This window comes from Spermophilus citellus (assembly GCF_964194105.1).
Source record: "Spermophilus citellus genome assembly, chromosome: 2".
Lineage (NCBI taxonomy): Eukaryota > Metazoa > Chordata > Mammalia > Rodentia > Sciuridae > Spermophilus > Spermophilus citellus.
Genome location: NC_138183.1, coordinates 45,382,478 through 45,408,275, shown reverse-complemented (window position 1 = coordinate 45,408,275; position 25,798 = coordinate 45,382,478). Strand labels below are relative to the sequence as shown.

The 25,798-nt window shown below is 37.3% G+C and overlaps 1 protein-coding gene across 6 annotated transcripts in view; it reads right to left on the bottom strand.

Moving 5' to 3' along the window:
* CAAP1 (caspase activity and apoptosis inhibitor 1) overlaps window positions 1–25,798 on the bottom strand; it is a 460,161-nt gene that overhangs the window by 358,644 nt on the left and 75,719 nt on the right. Inside the window, exons 6-7 of one of the 6 annotated variants that reach the window (XR_014018446.1) lie at window positions 18,824–19,000; window positions 12,534–18,120 (exon numbers count right to left, since the gene is read on the bottom strand). The exons of 4 other annotated variants lie outside the window; for them this stretch is intronic. Coding sequence is in view for 1 of the 2 variants with exons in the window: in XM_081264035.1 (XP_081120161.1) it covers window positions 6,558–6,574 (17 nt within the window). In the remaining variant the exon portion in view is untranslated. Of the gene's footprint in view, window positions 1–6,542; window positions 6,575–12,533; window positions 18,121–18,823; window positions 19,001–25,798 lie in introns of those variants that run through there. One more of the 6 variants, XM_081264035.1, reaches the window with a different exon arrangement.

Here is a 25,798-nt window from a genome sequence, read left to right as displayed (position 1 = left end):
AATAGAAGAAACCATCAAAAGACTACCAACTAAGAAAAGCCCAGGACCGGATGGGTATACAGCAGAGTTTTACAAAACCTTTAAAGAGGAACTAACACCAATACTTTTCAAGCTATTTCAGGAAATAGAAAAAGAGGGAGAACTTCCAAATACATTCTACGAGGCCAACATCACCCTGATGCCTAAACCAGACAAAGACACTTCAAAGAAAGAAAACTACAGACCAATATCTCTAATGAACCTAGACGCAAAAATCCTCAATAAAATTCTGGCGAATCGGATTCAAAAACATCAAAAAAATTATACACCATGATCAAGTAGGATTCATCCCTGGGATGCAAGGCTGGTTCAATATATGGAAATCAATAAATGTTATTCACCACATCAATAGACTTAAAAATAAGAATCATATGATCATCTCGATAGATGCAGAAAAAGCATTCAACAAAGTACAGCATCCCTTTATGTTCAAAACTCTAGAAAAATTAGGGATAACAGGATCATACCTCAACATTGTAAAAGCAATCTATGATAAGCCACAGGCCAGCATCATTCTGAATGGAGAAAAATTGAAGGCATTCCCTCTAAGATCTGGTACAAGACAGGGATGCCCTCTCTCACCACTTCTGTTCAACATAGTCCTCGAAACACTGGCCAGAGCAATTAGACAGATGAAAGAAATTAAAGGCATAAAAATAGGAAAAGAAGAACTTAAATTATCACTATTTGCAGATGACATGATTCTATACCTAGCAGACCCAAAAGGGTCTACAAAGAAACTATTAGAGCTAATAAATGAATTCAGCAAAGTGGCAGGATATAAAATCAACACGCATAAATCAAATGCATTCCTGTATATCAGCGACAAATCCTCTGAAATGGAAATGAGGACAACTACTCCATTCACAATATCCCCCCTAAAAATAAAATATTTGGGAATCAACCTAACAAAAGAGGTGAAAAAGTTATTCAATGAAAACTACAGAACCTTAAAGAGAGATATAGAAGAAGACCTTAGAAGATGGAAAAATATACCCTGTTCATGGATAGACAGAACTAACATCATCAAAATGGCGATATTACCAAAAGTTCTCTATAAGTTCAATGCAATGCCAATCAAAATCCCAACAGCATTTCTTGTAGAAATAGATAAAACAATCATGAAATTCATATGGAATAATAAAAGACCCAGAATAGCAAAAACAATGCTAAGCAGGAAGTGTGAATCAGGCGGTATAGCGATACCAGACTTCAAACTATACTACAGAGCAATAGTAACAAAAACAGCATGGTACTGGTACCAGAACAGGCGGGTGGACCAATGGTACAGAATAGAGGACACAGTAACGAATCCACAAAACTACAACTATCTTATATTTGATAAAGGGGCTAAAAGCATGCAATGGAGGAAGGATAACATCTTCAACAAATGTTGCTGGGAAAACTGGAAATCTATTTGCATCAAAATGAAACTGAATCCCTTTCTCTCGCCATGCACAAAAGTTAACTCAAAATGGATCAAGGAGCTTGATATTAAATCAGAGACACGGCGTCTGATAGAAGAAAAAGTTGGCTATGATCTACATACTCTGGGGTCGGGCTCCAAATTCCTCAATAGGACACCCATAGCGCAAGAGTTAACAACTAGAATGAACAAATGGGACTTACTCAAACTAAAAAGTTTTTTCTCAGCAAAAGAAACAATAAGAGAGGTAAATAGGGAGTCTACATCCTGGGAACAAATCTTTACTCCTCACACTTCAGATAGAGCCCTAATATCCAGAGTATACAAAGAACTCAAAAAATTAGACAATAAGATAACAAATAACCCAATCAACAAATGGGCCAAGGACCTGAACAGACACTTCTCAGAGGAGGACATACAATCAATTAATAAGTACATGAAAAAATGCTCACCATCACTAGCAGTCAGAGAAATGCAAATCAAAACCACCCTAAGATACCGTCTCACTCCAGTAAGATTGGCAGCCATTATGAAGTCCAACAACAACAGGTGCTGGAGAAGATGCGGGGAAAAGGGTACACTTGTTCATTGTTGGTGGGACTGCAAATTTGTGCAGCCAATTTGGAAAGCAGTATGGAGATTTCTTGGAAAGCTGGGAATGGAACCACCATTTGACCCAGCTATTCCCCTTCTCGGTCTATTCCCTAAAGACCTAATGAGAGCATGCTACAGGGACACTGCTACATCGATGTTCATAGCAGCACAATTCACGATAGCAAGATTGTGGAACCAACCTAGATGCCCTTCAGTAGATGAATGCATAAAAAAAAATGTGGCATTTATACACAATGGAGTATTACTCTGCATTAAAAAATGACAAAATCATAGAATTTGGAGGGAAATGGATGGCATTAGAGCAGATTATGCTAAGTGAAGCTAGCCAATCCTTAAAAAACAAATGCCAAATGACTGCTTTGATATAAGGGGAGTAACCAAGGACAGGGTAGGGATGAAGAGCTTGAGAAGAAGATTAACATTAAACAGGGATGAGAGGTGGGAGGGAAAGGGAGTGAGAAGGGAAATCGCATGGAAATGGAAGGTGATCCTCAGGGTTTTACAAAATTACATATAAGAGGAAATGAGGGGTAAGAGAAGAATAATACAAGTGGAAGAAATGATTTACAGTAGAGGGGGTAGAGAGAGAAATGGGGAGGGGAGGGGAGGGGAGGGGAGGGGAGGGGGGATAGTAGAGAATAGGATAGACAGCAGAATACAGCAGACACTAGAATGGCAATATGTAAATCAATGGAAGTGTAACTGATGTGATACAGCAATCTGTATACGGGGTAAAAATGGGAGTTCATAACCCACTTGAATCAAACTGTGAAATATGATATATTAAGAACTATGTAATGTTTTGAACGACCAACAATAAAAAAAAAAGTTATTACTCTTGAATTTAAAAAAAAAAAGGTGGAGAATCCTTTGGTCTTTATATGACCTGTAGAAATATGAAAATCGCCCAAAGCTCATATGCACTGAAAATCATCACAGTGTCATTTTTTCAGTTAATTTGTTTATTTAAATTAGGTATACATGACAGCAGAATGCATTTTGATTCATTGAACATAATTGCTGCACAACTTTTCATTTCTCCGGTTGTACATGATACAGCATCACCGCATATGTGCAGTCATACATGTACCTAGGGTAATGATGTCCACCTCATTCCACCATCTTTCCTGCCCCCATACCCCCTCCCCACCCTACCCTCCCCTTTGCACAGTGACATTTGTAAGAGGAAAAAAAATTACAACCACTATTCAATAATCTGCTAATGTTAACCAATAGTACAATCACATGATAAAAATTATGCACACATTAAAAATGTTTTCAAATACTAAAATGATATAGGTAATATGATTTGCTAAATGATAAATGCAATCCAATCCTAAAATGTGTGTAGTATATGTTAAATTGAAGCATTAGGAAAAGAATGTACATAAATATTAACAGCAGTATTGTCTGAGCATGGGTAAAATATTTTCCCTCTTATTTTTATATTTTATCAATTATTAAGATACATATATGGGGCTGGGGTTGTGGCTCAGCAGTAGAGTGTTTGCCTAGCACATGAGAGGCCCTGGGTTCAATCCTCAGCACTACATAAAAATAAAAAAAATAAAGATATTGGGAAAAAAAAGACACACATAAGCTAAATGTAATGTGGTATCTCCAATTAGATCCTAGAACAGAAAAATGATATTAGTGAAAGACCTTGTAAAATCAGAATAAAGTCTGTAGCTTAGTTATTAGTAATATACCAATGGTACTATCTTAGTTTTGATAAACAAATATACCGTACTTATGTGAGATATAACATTAGGGGAGGTTGAGTGAAGGGTATGTGGGAACTCTCTATGCTATCACTGCAACTTTTCTATAAATATAAAATTTTCTTAAAATACATGTATGGTGAGCCATGGTAGGAACCATAGAAGAAAAGCTGTTCTTTATTTGTTGGATTTGCATAATCTAGCATCTATAAATACAACTTTACTTCCCAGATGAATCTTGTTCTTCTACCTAGATTGTAACTTCTATGCCTCAGAGATGTCTCCTGATAGCACATAAACTTGGGCCAGGCAAGGCTATCCAAGTAAGACTGACAGACTCAATGATGGTTGGCTTATGTTGACAAAGAAGACACTAAAAAAGACATCAAAAGATTCACTGTTAGGTTACTCCTCTTCTTCTTTTATTTATTTATTTATTTATTTATTTGCAAATTTTATTCCAGTGTTCCACAACTAACATCAAATGTTCTAAAAATGCTGGGACTGCAGACAAATCTCACATGCTGACAGTAACATGATAATGTTAATTCAACACTGCTTCTTTCACCCAGCCAGTAGGAGCCAAAGGACTGTAGTTACATTGAGCAGCCATAATCAATGGTGGAAATGAGATCTTTCATAGAAGTAAGCCTGTCTTCTTTCTATCTAGGCCCTTCATGTTATAGGATTCTCCTTTTCATAGCCAGTAAGGATTTATCATCATTAATATTAAAGCAGGACTTGATTTAACTATGTAATTTACATAATTATGTAGTTTCCCACATATTACTATTCTATTTCATTATTAAAAAAACACTTATTTTATATAGAGTAATCATTTCTCTCCCAAGAAACTATGAGCTAGAATGGAAACTCAGTTCACCTTTAGTTTTAAGAGTGAGTTGTATTGGTCTAAAACTTTAGTTTTTTTTTTTATTTTTATCAGTTGCTCAAGACAATACAATGATCTTGACATATCATACATTTTATTCAAATGGGGTATGAATTCTTATTTTTCCACGTGTACAGATTGCAGGATCACATTGGTAATACAGCCACATTTATACATACAGCAATACTAGTGTTATTATTCTGCTGCCCTTCCTATCCCCCCTCCCCTCCCCTCCCATAACCTCTCTCTATCTGATCTACTGTGACACATTTACTCTTCTTCTTTTGCCAGAACTTACAAGTGCATTTTAAATAAACAATAGAAAATATTAACAAATTTATTGGTTTGAGCTATATGAAATTGCATTTTGAGACTAAAGATGCTAATATTTACATTTATATGGCTCAGCTTATTTAATAAGCATTTTATGTTAATCATTGAGAGGGCTTGCAAGTCAACACTTACCAAGTATCAGTATAGGCTTTATTGTAAATATTATTTTCATGAGTTCCTCTCCTATAGGGTTGCCACTTTGTGCTACTAACTATATGCATTTTCTTCTTTCCCAAAAGTTACATAAATAATAAAATTCTCCCCAGAGGTTTGAGACCAACTTCTAAAACACCAATTCAAAAATTATGTGTCATGACACACTGACGTGTACTGACTAGTTGCGAAGTATATAGTAGGTAATTTACTACTACTAAAAAAGAGCCCTAAAATTTATAATTGGTTTATCATTTGTCTTTTGATACACACTTGAATAGATTCAAGGCAATTTCTGTAAAGACTTACACTCACTCACTTACATCCCAATGTGATTTCTGGAATGGGGAGGAAAGAGGTGAGTCTCAGTCTGGGCTCTGGGAATCACAAACCACCCTGGGTGTGTTCAGATGGCTCACGTTAACAGCACCAGTCTGTGTGCACCTGCAGACAAAGGGAGGCTGAGAACTGCTATTACAAAAGCTGGACAACTGCTGTGAGTTCCCAATTCAGAACACAAGGGTCTCTTCATTCAACCACCACAGGCAAGAGAAGTTTATTTGAAAGGGAATGCAACCTAACAGCTGTAAGAATATCTCTTGGGCTTATGGCTACATTCATTCAAAAGCAGCACTGTAAAAATCAGTAGTTTTTAAAATGTTTATTTTTTTCAAATGCATTCTTACAATTTACTTATTTATCTAATGATTTTTTTTTTTCCTGAGTGCTTGCTGCATGCCAATAACTACACTACTACTCCAATTACTAACATAGATTCTGTCCCTGGGCACAAGAAATTTGTTGTGGTGACAGACAAGTTAGATGAACACCAAAATAGAATTGTAGAGTGTAAAGTGTCATGAAATAAACAGAGCAGTGTGTGAGAAGAAACCTACTTAGATAAGAAGGTCAGGGAAGGATTTCCTAGGGAGTCACATTTAAGGGGAGACATACAGGATCAGAAGGGGACAACCATGCACAGCACAAGAAGATGGCCAAATGATGCAGACAGAACAAACATACTTGAGGCTGGAAAATAAAAATGTGGAGCAGTTCCAATTTTCAGGACCATGTGGTTTTTCTTAAAATACTGAGCAACCCAAGTAATCTAGAGAAGGCATATCTCGGATTGACACAGAATTGGGAATTGGCAATTCAGCTGGTGTTATTCAGGGTCTAAGAGGTGGGGGAAAGGAAGGTATGTTGAGAAATATAAAAATGTAAATATTACTGCAAGAGATCAGAAAGACCAAATATCACCTAAGTAGTAGTCAGACTTTTTTTTTTTTTTTATTCCTATGCTATCCTTGTAGAGATCTGCATATTTCTGATCCATCATGGAGACAGGGCAGCACTCAGAACTGTCGAGCAGATTTTACTAAAATCTGGAGATGTCTGAAATGGAAGTGAAAGTTCACATCATCAAGATTATATCATTTCTTAGAAGACAGCCATCATCTATATATCAACAAATGGAGCCTAAGGCAGCACTTTCTTTAGTACTTTTCTGAATGTATCCTTCCATTCAGGGAATATTGCAGAACCTGTGATCACTTGCATGCCCTACACATTATCAACCATTAACATAAATCAAGCTTTTGCATTTGTAATTTATGTTTTAGCACTTAGAGAATACCTTGCTAGTTATTTTAAAGAGATAAATCAAGTCAAAATTTTGTTAATAAAATATTAGAAATGTCACAAGACCTCTGATTTATTTAACAATGTCTAACATTCCTTGATCTCCATTTATTTTAAGTTTTTAGGAAGAAAAATGGTTGCTGGCTCATCCTGCTCTTATTTTTATTCCTTCATTTAGGAGATTATATCTCAGCTCCAAAACCATTTTTAATAATAAGACATGCAATTTTTAACTGTTGATATTTTTAAAAGAATAGACATGATTAAGATTAATTCATGCAGTTCCAGATAAGCTCGAATAACGGATTAGTCTGTATAGCACATCTGATTCATGTCTGATAGTCAAGCTTTTATTTTTTAACTTTATATATATATATATATATATATATATGTATAAATTTATTCCCTTATTTGCTTAAAAGCCAAAACCGCCTATGCAATAGAAAGAATTGAATATGGACTGAACATTGCTAGGGAGCCCATACGAACTGCTCAGCTTAAAAATTGTATATATTCACAGGGAAGGACTGGGCACAGCAATTTAACATAAGACAAAAGAAAATGGTGCCTCTGGGCTCTACAAAGCTTCTCTCCAAAGATAGAGTGCCAGGAGAAGATAATTGAACACATGGAGGACATTGAAAGGAAAAGACAAAACCTGAATCAGCACCTGCAAGAGCAACATCCATACCAGGTCTCAAATAAGAGGTAGATTTACAATTTTTGGAGCCAACTTATTCATATTTTTTATCTAGAGAATCTGAGGGACAAAAGATTCATGAGTCACCTTTGAAATAGTTACCAACCTTCTTCATTTACATTTAAATAATTTTTGTCCTCCCTGCATTGGTGGGTGTATATATATATTCAATGCTGTTGAAAACTCAGGAAAAACAACCTAGCAGTACTCACCTTGCATTTTAGAAGGTACAGCAAAAGCATTTATAGTCTTATATCATATAATAGGAGCTTACCATTTTGAAGTTCTAGTATTTACCCATAACAGTATGAAGTGACAATGTTGAAAATGAAACTAAGATTTCTTATAAAATGAGAAATATTCCTTGATAAAAGGCAATTCAAGTGAAAACTTAGTTTAATCTTTCCTAAGGTAAACATTTGTCATTCCTACTCAATGTTGATTAAATTTAACAAACATGGATATTAGGGGAGAAACTTGAGTAGACTTACCAACTAAGTATCCATTTGATCTAGAAAAACCAAAGGAACTTCAGTTCCATCAAGTACAAGGTAAATGTATTGAAGAGTCGAAGCTTGTCTAATAAACACTCCACTCTCTAAGAATTGCTGAACAAGAACGTTTAAAAGAAACTTTAAACTGCTGTAGTTTTTTTTTTGTATAAACTCAAGCCTAAAGCATTATCTTTCTTTCAATTTTGCTTTTTTCCTTATTGCTCAAAACAAAAAGAAATAAGATGCTGTTCCAGCCTCTTATTTACTATAGTTTGCCTATACTCCATTGAATCCATTAATCCTATACTTACTACACACACATTATAGAATAATCAAAGGAGCAATAAGGACCATATGGCCAAAGGAGGAATGTTGCAAATAGAACATGGCTTATCAGAATGTCCACTTAAAAACTTATAAATATTCTAAAGAAAAGAGAAAGAATTGCTTCCTATGCCTGAAGAAGCACATTAGGAAAACACAACAGTAATAAAGATTCTCAAAAACAGCTCATATATGACAAAGTCATTCCTTAATAGAAAAAAAATGTTTAACATTCTATCTTAAATTAAAGATTTAAGATTAAGTAAATTAAGCAAAGATTAAGTAAATAAAAATAATTTTAATTAAAAACATAGAATTAAACAATGTTTTATGTTCAGAGTTTTTCTCTATTCTTGGATTCTCAGTTTCTGTGACTGACCTTCCAGTGACGTTGCCTATACCATAAAATAGTAATGAATAAAATGAGCAACCAGAAGTTAAAAGAATGAGGAAAGTCTCTGTGTTTCTACAGCTCAAAGTCAAAATTCAAAGTCTCTATTACATAGCCTGTCCAATAAGATAAAAGGGACAAAGTAAGATACTTGAATCTAGTCCCAAAAGAAAGGCCACCCTCTTAAATAAAGCACTTCACAGCTCTTTTCTCTCTGAAGCTCTTGTTTTGAGCTATCTCCATCCTATTAACACATTCTTAGAACTGCCTCTGGCATATATCTGAAAAATATAATGGCACTCAATCAAGCATTTCCAGTTTTAAGGCTGGTGGAGAAGGTTGCAAAGGTACCTTACATCTTCTTGCCCAGTGATGCTAGGACTTTACCAACAGTGTGAAGATGTAGTGGGTTCGAATGGTCAGGCAAACCAGGATTTGGAAGATCTGACTTTGTCTAATGACCTAAGGGGAAAAACCATACATGGTTTTTACTTTCTGGGATCCAGAGAAAAAGAAAAGAATTACTCTGCCTTCTTAATTCTTAGACAATGCTGGGAGCCTTACATCATGGATATTCCTTTGCTTTGTTTGGCGGGAAACTTCTTATTCTGTGGCCTTGAAGATGCCTCAAACATCACATAAAATACAAGGGAGAATGTGTTATAAGGAGATAGGAACACCTCGTCCCCACATTCCAGCCATGGCTTTCTTATCGTGCCCAGGGAATCACTATGATGGAGACAGACACAGAGCTCACTGTTGTACATAATAGCCTTCCATATTTACATTCTACAAAGAGAAACTTCATTTAAACTAACCTAAAGTCCAAGAGTTTAGAAGCAGAAAACAGGTGTATTGTCTCAGCCCTTCCCTGACCTGTAAAGGCAGCTAAGAGGATGGTCCTGTCTCAGCCTGTGAACCAGTATATTCATTGTCGAAGGTTGATGCATCCTTCCTCAATTCTCAATTATCTCTTTTTCAAATCCAGGTTTTTCTTGGGCTTCCAAAAGCTTTCAAAAGTATTTCAGGCAATTCTTAGTTTTCTGCCAAGGTTGAAGGGGCTAAAACAAAACTGGTTTCAGTACCCTAGAATAGAAGCTTGTATCAGCAGGGATCCAGTCAGATGACTCAACATGAATGGGCTTTAAGTTTGGAGAGGCTGCCTACATAAGAGGCTTTCTAGAAGAACAAGGAAAAAAAGATCTTATGAAGGGGTAAAATGTTCTGTTAAAATTGATACCAAATTTTAAAAAGTACCATACTTACCAAGTATTCTTCCCTAAAAAATGAGCTGTAGTCTCTCCCTCTCTCTAGGGCCTTGTACATACAAAGCAAGCACTCTACCAAGGAGCTGTATCCCCAGCCTGAGCTGCAGTCTAATTAAACTTTTTGTATCTAACCACAATCAAAACAAATAGAGTAGATAAAGAAGTTAAATGATACCTTAAAAAGACAATCAACAACAGACCGTTGGAATACAGACTCATGACCTGTTTTATCCAACAAATTGATGGCATTAAAAAAAGTGTGTGTCTTTGTGTATGTGTATTCTTTAGAATGAATGAAACTTTAAAGAGGTAACAATCAACTGCAATGTGTGGGCTATATTTGGATCCTAATTTGCACAAACTAAATGTGAATATTTAAACATAGACCTTAATGGAGATCATAGAATATTAGATAACCTTAGTAAAGAGGCCTTATCCATTACAAATGTATCCAGAAGTATTTACAAGTAAAATAGTAAGATATTTAAATTTAAATTTTCTTTAATACTCTGAATAAAAAGGTGATTAGATAAAACAAAATGGACAAATTGTTGATTATCATTGTTGAAACTGGGTGATAAGTCCAAGTAGGACCTATCTACTCTCTTATAAATACGTCAGTATTTCCATAATAAAAAGTTTCTTAAAAGTCAATGTAGGGTTAGGGTTGTGGCTCAGTGGTAGAGTGCTTGCCTAGCATGTGTGAGGCACAGGGTTTGAATCTCGACACCACATGTAAATAAAATAAAGGTCCACTGACAACTAAAAAAAAATATTTAAAAAAGTCAATGTACTACCATTTATCTTTAAAAAGTACATAAATGTCATTATTATAATTTATCTCAGTATAAAATGGAAATAATCTATATGTTTTGCAGTATTAAACTTTTCAAGAAACTATTATAAACCAATCTGATTAAAATTATACAGCCATTAAAATGATAACATGAAAAAAGATAACAAAAAATACTTGAAGAATTCGTATTAATATAATAAAATCGAATTCCACATTATGGTCATACTCTTTAAAATATATGTGACTCTAAACAAAGAGTAGAAGAACATAAGAAAAAACAAAACACAAACTTCTATGTGCTGAGGTGAGGTGAAAGTCTTTTCTTATTGGTGATATAATTGTTTCTGAAACCAACAAAAAACTGACATGAACAAAACAAAAAACTGAAGAGGACCTCCATATGCTAGGACATGGCATGATATGGTGAAAACTGCATTGGCTTTGGAATTGGACAATCCTGGCAAGTTATTCAAACAATCTGAGAACATATTCTCATCTCCAAAATGATTATATTTCATCCTTCAGGAACAATGGAAAGGTTTAGTGATGTAAGCAATCAGGCATGTATGTAAACCCCCATCACAAAACAAACACACAGAAAACCTTCAGCAAACAGTACTCAGTGCTCTCATCATAATAAAAGTGGGTTCTAAGAAAATAGAAAAAAAAGGGAGGTAAACTGATGGTGAAATGATCTGAGAGTCCTCTGCCAACATACCTTTTGCACAGAAAATAAGAGCAAAACGCCCTGAAAGACCTTAAAAATCTTGTCTGGGCCTGTTGGAGATAAGTTTGCTGGAGAGAGGTCAAGATTTGTGTGAGGAGCAATGAGCAAAGGGGTAGTGGAGAGGTGCACAAAGCCACCCTGAAGGAAGAACTGAAGAGCCATGTAATACTGCACTATGTTCCAACTGCTCTGCAGCTTCAAGGCAAAACACATAGGCCTGGAGGAAGGGGGCAATGAGCACAAAAGGAAGAAATTAAGAAAAAGTGCCTAGGGCTGGGGTTGTGGCTCAGTGGTAGAGTGCTTGCCTAGTGCGTGAGGCACTGGGTTCCATCCTCAGCACCACATAAAAATAAACAAATAAATAAAATAAAGGTATTGTGTCCATCTACAACTAGAAGAAGAAGAAGAAAAAATGAAAAAGTGCCCAGAAGACTCCAAATCTGAATAGGACACAAGAAATGTTCAAGCACCTTTGTGTGGGGATACAGAGACAGGACTTTGTGGCAGTGCTTGGCATTTCTTAACTGCTACCACTATAATAGATGATAGTTTTAGGGCTTGAATTACCTTAAATTCATGTAAGATTACTTCCTCCTGTCTTTCTATTCCACAAGATGAAAAAAATAGGTCAAGAAAGAACTGAGGTGGCAAGGTTCTCTGGCAAAGCTATGCCTAGAACCCTGAGACCAGTGCTCTTGCTCTACCTCCTTACCCCACACCACAATGACTGCTCCATTACCATCACCAAACCAATTATTTTTACCTACATTTATTAAATATGTGTAGCTTTCCATGTCTTAAGCACACAATGAAAGGTAAACATTTATTCTTTTTTTTTTTAAAGATAGAGTGAGAGAGGAGAGAGAGAGAGAATTTTTTTTTTTTAATATTTATTTTTTAGTTCTCGGCAGACACAACATCTTTGTTTGTATGTGGTGCTGAGGATCGAACCCGGGCCGCACGCATGCCAGGCGAGCGCGCTACCACTTGAGCCACATCCCCAGCCCTAAACATTTATTCTTTACACTAATTTCTTTCATGTCCCAAGCTCCCTACTGATGTCAAGTTATTTTCTTGCATGTTAACAAAAGAGAACATGTCAAATCTTTGTTCAGCATATGCTCCATCAGCACCCACTATGCATCAGGCACATAAAAACCAGTGGAGGAGTCCTTGTTGTCAAGAAGCCTAAGTGGTACGCTGAAGAAGACAGGCACGCCTACAAATCAGTGCAACTCTGTGCATACACCTTGTTCAATGTGCTGTGGAATTAAAAAGAACAGAACTCAATGGACCCGAGAAGGAAGAGAAAACTTCACTGAGAGTTGATGCTGGAGTAGACCCTGAGGAAGAATAGAGGATTGACATGCAGGAACAAGAAGGGAGCCAGTTCCAATAATATGTGCCTGGCACAACAGCTTAGTGAAATCTGGTGAGGACTGAAACTGTAAGAATTACCAGAAAATATAGCAAGCACATTAGGGTAGGTGTTGGGTAGGGTTGTGGAGAGAAAAATCCTAGTCAGGCAACCTGGCAGCAGAGTGAATAGGAAAGCAAAAATCTGCCCCTTAAATTACAAGGAAATATTTTTTAAAACATTTGTCTGTGAGCCCTAACTACAATCAGGTGATTAAAAAATGAGTCATCACTGGCTCAAGTGTCAGAAGCCTCTAAGAACAGAACGAATTGTGGCATTATGCAGATTCCAGAAGTTGTTATCAAACCTGTGTTTGGGGGTGTTGGTCATGGGATGGGCATATTGATTCTGGGTTCCTGGCAAAAATTTCCTTTTCTCCCTCTTTTCTGAAATCATGTCTTTTCTACGAGCTTCTCCCCCATGTCTTTCCCAACCTTGTTCTAGAGATCAGTAGTGGTATTTAGATTTGAAATTCAGTCTCTGTAGTGTAATCTCTCTGGTCCTGTGTGGTCTCCAACAAATGATCCTTCAAAACCATCCAGACATAACCCCCAGCAGGGACCTTCCTCCTCTGAAGAACAACCTGCATTGGCAACAAATTATATGGGCATGTTCTTACAACATGGAACTATTAATAAATCTTCAACTCCAAACTCAGGAAAATTTTATGAGAGCTGCAAAATAGATTGTGTGAAACATAGGAAAGTCAAGCATCATTTCCTGTGGAAATGAGCCTCTCAGAAGCAAAAAGAACAGGAAGCTAACATTGTGAAGGACCTTCTTTGGGTGGGGCACTACCCTAAGCACTTTATATGTGTTGGTCACTGGTTTTTTTCCTCCTTTCATTGAGTTTTATTCTTTCTAGAATCCATAGTAGTCTATACATGTTACATAATTTGTAGTGAGGATGAATTTGGAAATGATTAGAGCAAGGAGACTGCTCATGCTAAAATCAGAGAAAATCTATTTCTTCAAACTCCCAAATATATATTATTTATAAAAGCTCCTATTATTTTCCAGATGACAGCATTTAAAGATACAAACTGACATGAACATTAGTATTTCTTAAAATATACAGTGGACATAATGAATCCTAAATATTCTTGTGAGATCTGTCTTTTAAAAAATTTTTTTTGTAGTTGTAGATGGGCAGAAAACCTTTATTTTGTTTATTTTTATGTGGCGCTGAGGATCAAACCCTGTGCTTCACATATGCTAGGCAAGCAGCTCTGTCACTGAGCTATAGCCCCAGACCACAGTTTTGTCTTTTATAAGCACATCATTCTTCTGCTCAAAATTAGAACAGCTGCTGAAACTGGATGATGCTAGGAAAATGAACCCAGGAAGAATGAAGAAAAGAATTATGAGGACTTAGCTCACCCACCTGGAAGTCTCCTGAGATGTCTCAATAGCTCTGGCCACTGATTGACATTCTTCTCTGCTACATGTTTGCCTGTGCCTATTAGATTATTAAAATATTAATAGGGTCTTGGTGTCTGTCATTATTAATTTTGGAGAGGAACAAGGACATGTGAAGCCACAGTATTGATAGATTTGTAGAATATGTTAATTGTAACACTCATTATTCAGCAAAGTTACTATATGTTCAGATGATTTTTCTCCACTAATCATTTTTGATACTTAATAATTTCTCATCTCCAACAAAGTACCTTGGACATCTACTTATGTATGTATTTTTATAATGTTTTTATAGAAATATTGAACAATTTATGTGCCCATCACATGACAAAATTTTCTGATATCTAGAATTAAGCTAAGAAATGGGTAAAGTATTAAAACTGGCATAAAATAATATATTCATTTTATTTTTAATGAATATTTTATCTTTTTTTTTTCCCCCTAGATTTAGCCTGGCCCATGGCTAACTTCTCAGCCACCATATTCCACGCCGGAGACACCTGCCATATACAGGCAACATTCACAATCTGCAGACTTCGGAAGGGCTTCCCTGCTGGTTTCACAAGTGAGCTTTGATACCGCGGCCTCTCTCCAAGCTTTTTGGAGGTTAGCAACTTTCTGGTAGTAATGAACATTAGAAACCCCGATTCAGTTATTACAGAGAGAACTGGACTATCTTTCAAAGCAAAAATCAAGACATGTCGTGTGGCATTAGAAACTCCTACTTTTAAAATGAGAAAGCTAAAGCAAAAAGTGAAATGACCCCCAATGAACAGGCAGAAATAACTGGTGCACCAAAAGATTGAATTTTTTCTAATTCCAGAAGCTTGACATGTACCAAGTTTATTTTGGGACATGCATTCAACAAAGGTGGACTTGGGTATTTCCTTTGGTGAGAGTAAAGGACTCAAAATATAATTGAAAAGGTAACTAAGAAATATTGTTTTTGTTTTCAGTTTTGTTGTTGTTTTAGTCACCTAAAATCTTCAACACAAATTATATACAGAGGAAAAGAACAACATTTGCTGCCTTGGGAAGTAATCACAGATTCTATCGGGATAATGATTCTTATTGTCTTTAACAGCAAGAGTACTCACATCTATAGTTCTCCCCAATCCTTCTATTGTTCTGAATTTTTTTCCCAACTAACATTTCTAAGAGACCAGAACCTCATATATCCAAAATAGTTTGGTGATGGCAAATGTATATGCCACAGCCTTAAGTTAGAAAGATTTATGCTTCACCCCCATCTACAGACAGTACATCTATAACTAAAAACTCAGGATGAATGGAAGTTCAGGCCACACTTCAGACAGTTCTGTTACTCCTGACTATAGCATCATAGTCCCACAAGAAAAGGGCTCTGATGAAAGGGTGAGGAATTCAGGCAGAACCAGAAAAAAACCTGGCTGATTGCATCAATGCCATCACTATTTATGAAATACTTCTTAATGTGGCTTCAAACAGAAAAAAGGTTTTCAATTTAGAAGTTAAAATAACTTGGATCATGCTTTATCTAAGCTGCCTATCATAAATCAGAGAGTGATACATCTCTTTCTAACATGGCCAGCATTGCTCTTCATAGCCCAGATTCACAAAATGACAAGTTCAAATAATAACAACAGGCTTCTTTGATTGTTCCTTATAGGCTACAACAAAAATGCAAAAATAAAATAAAAAGCTATTGGGAGAGGCATTTTCAACTTTCAATATTGTGCAATTCATGCTTAAATTGATAATCTCAATCTTATCTCATGACCTTGAAGAAGCTCAGTATTTCAATTGTAAAATGTAAATCTCAGTCCATCTTCCAAAAGCAAACATTATACAAAATGAAATGCTTGGGAAACAGGGTGTTGTAATTAACCCACAATTCTCCACAAACTCCTTTGTGCTTTCTACTTCTGTTATTAGAAATCTTCTGAAAATCAGTTCTTTTCCAACCTCGGTATTCAGTATATTACTGAAAATTTCCTAGGTAATGAATTTGCTCCCTGTAGGTTAATTTATCATTCTGAAATCAGTGATTAGCCTATGTTACTGCAAGGATAGAAAACACAAGAGACTGCTGACACTACAAGCATCCTGAAAGTTGTTATTTTTCCATTTAATTTCTGCCACACACACTTTCTGTGATTGACCCCATCCTATATAAACCTACAGTAGGTACAGTAGGGCTACATGAGTGTGGGTGTGGGTGTGGGCATGGGTGAGAAAGGACAAAGCACATGGCTATCAACACTCTCAATCAACTGATATTTGCTCCATTATGGACCTGTTATAGTTTGCATGTGAGGTGTCCCCAGGAAAGCTCATGTGTGAAATAATACAGGAATGTTCAGAGGTAAAATTATCAAATTATGATAGCTGTAATTTAAACAGAGGATTAATCCATTTGAGATTAATAATTTGAATGCATCAATGGGTGGTAGGCATGGCTGGAGGAAGTCACTGGGGATGTGCCCTTGGATCCTTGTACTCAAGTTCTCTCTGCTTTCTGAAAAAAGAAGTTTTCCTCAGTCTCACCTTTCCACTATGATGTGCTGCTTCACCTTGGGCCCAGAGCTATGAAGCTGCTAACCATGAACTGAACCTCCATGAACCAAAATTAATTTTTCCTTCTCTAAGTTGTTCTTGTTTGGCATATTGGTCACAACAACTCAAAGCTCTCTAACACAGGACTGAACTACTAATATTCTAATATTCTTCATGTCAATACTTTTGAAAATATTTTTATTTTGATTTTTTTAGTACCAATGATTGACCCAGGAGCACCCTATCACTGAGTTATATCCCCAGCACCCCCCCACAGCTTTTTTTTTTTTTTGAGACAAGGTCTGGCTCAGTTGCCAAGGCTGTCTTGTCAACATTTTGAAGACAGTTCTCTTTGTCTCAACCTTATTAACTTTGCTATGATAAAACATTTGGGTGATACTATAGACTAAATTATAAACATTCCCCACCACACAAATTTATTTGTTGAAGTCATAACTGCTAATGTGGCATTTGGAGATGGGACCTTTCAGAAGTAATTAGATTTAGATAAGGTCAACATGGTGGGATCCTCATGATGGGGTTAATACATGGACATCAAAGTGTTGGTCTCCTCTGTCTCTGCACTTATATACCCAAAGAAGAAGTCATGTGAGCACACAGTGGAAATAACATTGTCTCTAAGACAGGAATAAGGCTGTCACCAGAATCCAACCATGCTGTCATTCTGACCTCAGATTTCAGCCTCCAGAACTGTAAGAAAATAAGTTTCTGTCATTTAAGCCACCTGGTCTATAGCATTTTGTTATGGCAGTTTAAGTTAAGGCAGATGGAGAGAAAAAGGTACTTTGAGAAAAGCCATTTCCACAGAAACAGAGTATTTCCAAATGCAATGGACAGTTATTTCATTTCATTCATAATCATATTTGTGGAAGTTCATTTAACACTGGTTGGCCAAAGCCAAGGGCTGCCACCCTTAAAACAAAACAAAACAGCATACAATTTGAGGAACAAGAGAGTGAACAAAAGCCTTCTCAGTAGATAGAGCTGTCAGTTCAATTTTCGGCATAAAACAATCCTGTTCCGATTATAGCAGATAAGATCCAGTGCTTTCTGATCCCTCCACGAAGGAGCTGGGCCCTCCTGTGGTTGGGGATGCCAATGCTGGGGCAGACTGTCAGCTGGCTGTATGTGTACTACAGCCCTTCTGCACCTGGGCCTGCTTCACGTCTTGCAACTTGCACATTCGATCCTCCCCAGCACCTGGTAAGCTGAAATGAATTAAATGAAGAGGTCACTGGCTTCCAACAAAGAGTAACTTAAAAGAAAGAAAACTGCTAAATTTCATCTACAAACTGGGTTTGTGCACTTCTTACTTTGGCAAATTTGAAGCTTTCTACTTGTCTCCATATGGTTCTGTACATTAGGACTCATGCAAAGCTGAAAATACACAGCTAGGTTTACCAGCAGCCAATGGTCAAAAGTGAAGATGCTCTCAGAGGGCAATCAGTTTCTAATAACCTAACAGTTTTCCCCTGCTATTAAAAAAAAAAAAAGAATAAAATGTCCATGCCATGCAGGCAAGTACAAAGATATAAATGAAAGCTCTGACTAGTACTGCAAAATTTGCTTTTTAATAAAATTGATTTGGATCAATTTGAGATAACTGCTGCAAGTACAAGGTTTACTTTTAGACATGTCATTTGTTTTTGTTTCCAGGCTGGGCTTAAAAGGAACATTGCCAGTGTTTTTCCAATGGCACAGTGTAGTTCTAGAAGAGTTAAAATAAGAAACTTTACCTGCTTAATCTGCCAGAAAACACATGAGAGGAGCAATCAGCTCTGGGAAGAGTTGCTCTGAATGACGTACGCCTGGCTGCTTTAGGCCACGCTGTTTGTCAGTCTTTCAAAATTCAAGTCATTACCAGATGCTGATCTACTATAATATTGTGATATTTTATCTGATTACACTTACCTGATTGTGCCTTATCTGCTATTTTCCTTCCCATTCTTCCATGTATATTAAATGCAGGTGCTTTTATTATTCTGAGAGCTAGGAAGTGTTGACTGCTCTGAATATAAATGGGGATATTATATCATTAACTTGCTCCAAAAGCAGGGCCATTCACTGCATAAATCACATGCAAGGTACCTAGTGGAGACACAATAAACCATAATGTCTTGAGAAAGAAAGCAATGAGGAATGGATAAGGAGATAAAAATTTAAGGCATTGTCAAAGATGGGTAATCTTCAAAATCCTATTTGGTTCTTTCAAACTAGCATTTGGCAATAATATAACCTTTATATTAGAAACTTTTTTAAGTTCATAAAAAAAATCTTTTGGGGGAGACATTACAACATGGAATGCTATCAGCAGTAGGACTGCATAAAAATATGATCACTAACATTCTATGCCTCGTCTAAGCTACAACGGAGACCATTTTGAACTTACCAGTCTAATCTTTTAGAGGCGTATTCTTTGCTTTGGCAAATATATTCTTACCCCACCTGGATGTACTGTTCAAACAAGGTGAACAAATGGCCAAATGCTTTCAACATTTCCAGATGTTAAAGGTGAATAATTTAGAATCTGGTTGCAAATTTCAAAGGAAGCAATATGCAGTGAATTAAGGCAGAACTGTGACAATGTGCAGCGGCCCAACAGTCTGGGCTTATACGCTCTGCTTAGCTTCCACTATGCTGGCCTCGCTGAAAGTTAATCCACAGTTATTTAAGTGGAAAGTTTCAGAAAATCCATTTTCAGAGCAAATGTTATGTGAGTGTTTAAATGAGCCAGTGCCCTCCATTGGACAGAATATCAGATGGCCTGTTCATTCATCAGTGTGTCAGACTGACACAGCAGCTGGGGTCCAAACCTCATAAAGGAACACAAGTGACAACTTTGCTTGAAGGAATGCAGCCATGGTCATCTTCTATCAGAATTGAAGGTGTGAAATTTAGGAGAACCAGTGTGAGGTCAACTGGGAACATGAAGAATAAGGTAACAAAGGAGGACATGGTTTCTACTCTCACTTTCCTCCTGGGGACCCTGTGCAAGGAGACTGACATAAAGGACGTGGGTGCTGCTGTTCTTGCCCAACATTTGCCATTATACCCAAATGCACAGAACAGTGCCTTTCCCGGTACCTGAACCAATGTATGTTAAAACACCTCTTTGATTCAAGGTTGCTCTTTTATCACAGGAATCTTTATTATTCTTAAACTATATGATTGAAAACAAACCTTAATTACGAAACATGGTGAGATTTTCAATAATTCCATATTTGCACATTTTGTCAGGAAAAATATTCTAATAAGATTCTCATAACCTGATTAAATTTCACTTATTTGTTCATATGTAAAAGTAATTTAACTGGATTTTATTTGACATTGTCCATAAGACTTAGTCTCAAAAATTAGTGAAAAAAAAAAGGGGATTAGCAAGGATGGTGGAATGTGAAGGTCATCATTATACAAAGTACATGTATGAAGACTTGAATTGGGTGTCAACATACCTTATATACAAACAGAGATATGAAAAATTGTGTATATATGTGTATCAAGAATTGTAATGCAAAAAAAGGACACGTATAATGGCATAAAATGACGTGAACATACTTTATATACAGAGATATATAGAAAAATTGTGCTCTATATGTGTAATAAGGATTGTAATGCATTCCACTGTTGTCATGTATTTAAAAAAATAATAACATCAATTTTAAAAAATAGTGAAAATGGAAATAAAATAGAAAATGAATACCTAACATAAAAACTAAAACTAAAAGCCTTTTAGAGGAAAGCAAAGGAGAATATGTTCCCAGGTCACAGAAGACAATAATCATACAGGGAAAGAAAAAAGGACCTTTAAATTAGACCTTATGGAATTTAAAGTTTCTACTCATCAAGAGACGCAATTAAAAAAATAAAGAAGCAAGATATAGACTTGGGGAAAACATTGGCAAAATATAATTGACAACTGATTAGACTTGGAGGAAAGATTGGCAAAATATAACTGACAACTGACTGGTATCTAAGATATAGAACTAACTGTGACAACAGAAAGATAAACCACCCAATTATAAATGGGCACAGAACTTATGGAGTCAAAAACATATATGTACACATGGCCAATAAGCACATGAAAAAGTGCTCAACAACATGTGTTGAGAGCCATAGCCAAAGGGGCCCCAGCAAACTTCCAGCTGCCAGCAAACTTCCAGCTGCCGGCTGATGATTGGCTCACAGCGGCCCCAGCAACATCTAGCTGATTGGCTCCTCTGCGGTGATGTTCATTGGGCTGTTTCCCTGCCCTTCAGACTGCCAGCTGATGATTGGCTCACAGTGGCCCCAGAAACATCTAGCTGATTGGCTCCTCTGCGGTGATGTTCATTGGGCTGTTTCCCTGCCCTTCAGACTGCCAGCTGATGATTGGCTCACAGTGGCCCCAGCAACATCTAGCTGATTTGCTCCTCTGCAGTGATGTTCCTTGGGCTGTTTCCCTGCCCTTCAGACTGCCAGCTGATGATTGGCTCACAGCGGCCCCAGCAACATCTAGCCGATTGGCTCCTCCACGGAGCTGCTCATTGGGGGACTTCTTTGGCTCTGCCCACACAACCCAGCCAATCGGCCTCAAGAGCAGGAGGATTGGGGGAGGTGGAGAGGCTGGTGTGGGGGTGAGAGGCTTGTGGGAAGCCGGTGGTGGCAGTTGGGCTCTGAGGGTTTTTTCCTGAGGAGCTGTTTTGTTTGGCATTTGTAGTTCTAAAAATAAAGTTAGTTTCTTTTGACAAGTGGCTCCTGAATTGTGCCCAGCCAGACTGCGGCATTTGGTGGCTCGCACGGGGAGCGACTGAGGGTAAGTAAACTGCTCGCCCCTGAGGGCAGGGCGAGAGGATGGGTAGCCATTCTAAGTTTCCTCTTTTGTTTTGCTTCATTTTTGTTTTAAGTTGCCTGTCCCTGGAGATGAGTGAGACGGAAGAAAAACCGCTCACATCTGAGGAAAAACTATTTGCGTCTGAGGAACAGATAGGGAGAAAGGACGGATGCACATTTCAGGAGGATAGAAAGGCTGATATAATGAATTTTTGTTCCAATTTTATTTCATTCTGTCTCAGTTTTGTTTGGTGTTATCTTGTTGGGTTGTATTATAGTAGAAATACGGGATCAGCAATTAGTAAAAAACAAACCGAAAGACTGTTAAGTAAATTATTAGAGGAAGGAGGCTTCCCAGTAAAATCAAGAGCAGTCAGGGCATACGTTGATACAATACAACAATGTAGCCCATGGCTTTTTAAGGAGGAGTTGTTAAATATATCACAGTGGGACCATCATGGTGAAGATTTAAAAAGAATAGAAAAGAACAACCCAGGGACTCTGCCAGTTGGCACATTGCCATTGTGGACTTTCGTATCTGGTTTGCTTAGTCCAAAGCCTTCAATTCAGACAAAGGTAGAGGAAGGAGAAGACATATTGATTCAAGTAAAAGAGAAGGTCTCTCAAATTAGTCAGAAAGAGGAAAAGATTCAAGTAAAAGAGAAGGTCTTTCGAGCTAGTGAGACAGAGGAAGGAAGTTTAGAGCAGAAAAAGCCATCAGGGGAAAAGTTACAACAGGAGACTGCTAATAACACCTTTCTATCAGAGAGCGTAAGTGTCCAATCAACAGCACCACCTCCATATGCTAGGAGGCTCCCAACCCCCGCAGTTGATAGTTGGGATCCTGAGACAGGATCTCAAGTATTAACATGCCCTGTATTTGAGGTAGGAGGACAGCAAATTTACCAGGGTTTAAACTTAAAAACAGTGAAGGAGCTAAAAGAGGCTGAAACAACCTATGGTCCTCAAGCACCCTTCACTGTAAGCTTGGTCGAATCCATTAACAACTTGAACATGACACCAGCAGATTGGGCTAAAATGTGTAAAGCTGTGCTAAATGGAGGTCAATACCTGTTATGGAAGGTTGCCAATGAGGAATTTTGCAAGGAGACGGCTAGGCGAAATGCAGCAGCTGGTTATCCTCAGAGAAATCTAGATATGTTGTTAGGAAAGGGACCTTATGAGGATCAGCAGCAACAAATTGCATATGATCCTGGCGTATACTCACAAATTGCTGCAGAGGCGATTAGGGCATGGAAGACTTTACAAGGACATGAAGGTTTACAAGGTCAATTATCTAAGGTAATACAAGGAGCTAATGAACCTTACGCTGAATTTGTAGATAGGCTTATTCAAACAGCTACCAGAATTTTTGGGAATACAGAACAAGCAATGCCACTAATAAAACAACTGGCTTATGACCAAGCGAATCGTTGGTGCAGAGATATCACTAGACCATGGAAACAGGAAGATTTAAACACATATATTAAATTATGTAGAGACATTAATGAACAAGAGCAAGTCATGGCAGCTGCAGTAAAACAGGCTTTAGATGCCAGAGACATTAATGAACAAGGGCAAATTGTGGCAGCTGCAGTAAAACAGGCTTTATATACCAGGCCAAGAACATGCTACAATTGTGAACAAACAGGACATTTTAAAAGGAATTGCCCCATAGGAGGAGGGTTTAACAAAACTAGGTATCAAAGGAGTAGAATACCGGGTATTTGCCCACGATGCCATAGAGGGAGACATTGGGCTAATGAATGCCGTTCTCAAACCACCATAGAGGGTACTCCATTACATTGGGCTAATGAATGCCGTTCTCAAACCACCATAGAGGGTACTCCATTATCAAAAAACGAACAAGGACAAGGTGTTTATTCACAATATCGTGGACAAAGGCATCGGGCTCCGTTGCCAAAAAATGGACAGGGGGCCCCAATGCTCCGGGGCCCCAAACCACAAATATACGGAGCACTGGAGGAACCCAGCAACCCCATCAGGGTAGTGACCAGGACACATTGTCCATCAGATCCCTCATCAGACAAACCAGAGGGAGCGCAGGGTTGGACATCTGCGCCTCCGCCAGATCAGTACCAGAGATGGGAGTTCAAATCATTCCCACAGGGGTAAAAGGACCTCTTCCCAAAGGAACAGTAGGCTTATTATTGGGACGCAGCTCTTCTACTCTAAAAGGACTTTTGATAAGTCCTGGGGTAATTGATCCCGATTATGAAGGTGAAATAAAAATTATAGCCAATTCTCCAAAGGGTATATCAATAATTTCACCAGGAGATAGAATAGCACAGTTACTAATAATACCAAGCCTACATGATAAATTTTCCAGTCATGCTGTAGAAAGAGGTTCCAAGGGATTAGGCTCCACAGGTGTAGATTGGGCTATGCTTTCTTTAAATTTAGATTCTCGCCCCATGCTAAAACTAAATATTCAAGGACGTGAATTTAATGGGCTACTGGATACAGGTGCAGACCTTAGCATCATCTCTTGTCAAGAATGGCCAAAACATTGGCCATTACAACAAGCCACTCAAACGCTTCGAGGCCTAGGAGTGGCAACTAATCCCCATAGAAGTGCAATGGTATTAGATTGAAAGGATCCTGAAGGATGTGAAGGAACTATACAACCATATGTATTGGATCATCTTCCCGTAAATTTATGGGGACGAGATGTCTTAGATCAATTAGGTTTGACATTAACAAATAACATCAATCAAAATGCACCCACTATTATGGCTAGACAAGGTTTTAGGAAAGGAAAAAGATTAGAAAAACAAGAACAAGGTATAGCAGCACCAATACAAATAGATCAAGGAACAGACAGACATGGGTTGGATTTTCACAAAGGGCCACTGAGACAATAAAAATTACATGGAAATCAGAAAGACCAGTATGGGTTTCTCAGTAGCCCTTGACTAAAGAAAAGATACAAGTAGCCCATGATCTGGTCAAACAACAATTAGCGGAAGGACATATACAACCTTCTGTATTTCCCCATAATACTCCCATTTTTGTCATCAAAAAGAAATCTGGTAAATGGAGATTATTGCAAGATTTAAGAGCCATTAATAATGAAATGGTCATTATGGGACCTGCTCAATCGGGGATTCCTCAATTGTCTGCTTTGCCAAAAACTTGGTATGTTTTAGTTATAGATATTAAAGATTGTTTTTTTGCAATTCCAATTCATCCTGAGGACAGTCCACGTTTTGCATTTACTATCCCTGCACTGAATCATGAAGGTCCTGATCAGAGATATGAATGGAAAGTACTCCCTCAAGGGATGGCTAACAGCCCAACTATGTGTCAAATTTATGTTAACAAAGTAATCCAGCCACTTAGAAATCAAAATCCTGAACTACAAATATTTCACTATATGGATGATGTATTATTAGCACACAAAGCTAAAAACACATTGCTAGAATGTTATGCCACACTTACAAACTTATTAAAAAATTATAATCTAGAGATAGCAATAGATAAAGTACAATTAAATTTTCCAATTAATTATTTAGGAGTTCTATTATCCTCAACCATGGTCCGTCCACCAAAAATTCAAATACGAGTAGATCAACTCAAATCACTTAATGACTTTCAAAAGTTATTAGGAGACATAAATTGGATAAGGCCTTATCTAGGTATACCAACAGGAGAGTTAGGACCTTTATTTGATATCCTAAAAGGTCCATCAGATCCAAATTCACCCCGAATGTTAACGCCTGAAGCAAGAAAGGCATTAAAAATCATTAAAACATATATGGAAAATATGCATTTCGATAGAATTGATATAAGTTTGCCTTTATTATTTACTGTACTACCAACAAAAAATATTCCTACAGGAGTATTTTGGCAAGAAGGTCCATTATTATGGATACATTTATCTTATTCTCCTAACACTATTCTTACTAGGTATCCTGAGGCTGTAGGACAATTAATACTCAAAGGAATAAAAACAGCAAAGGGAGTATTTGGAATTTCTCCCAATAAAATTATTACTCCATATACTATGAATCAAGTTGATGAATTAGCTAATGAGTTAAATACTTGGGCAATAAT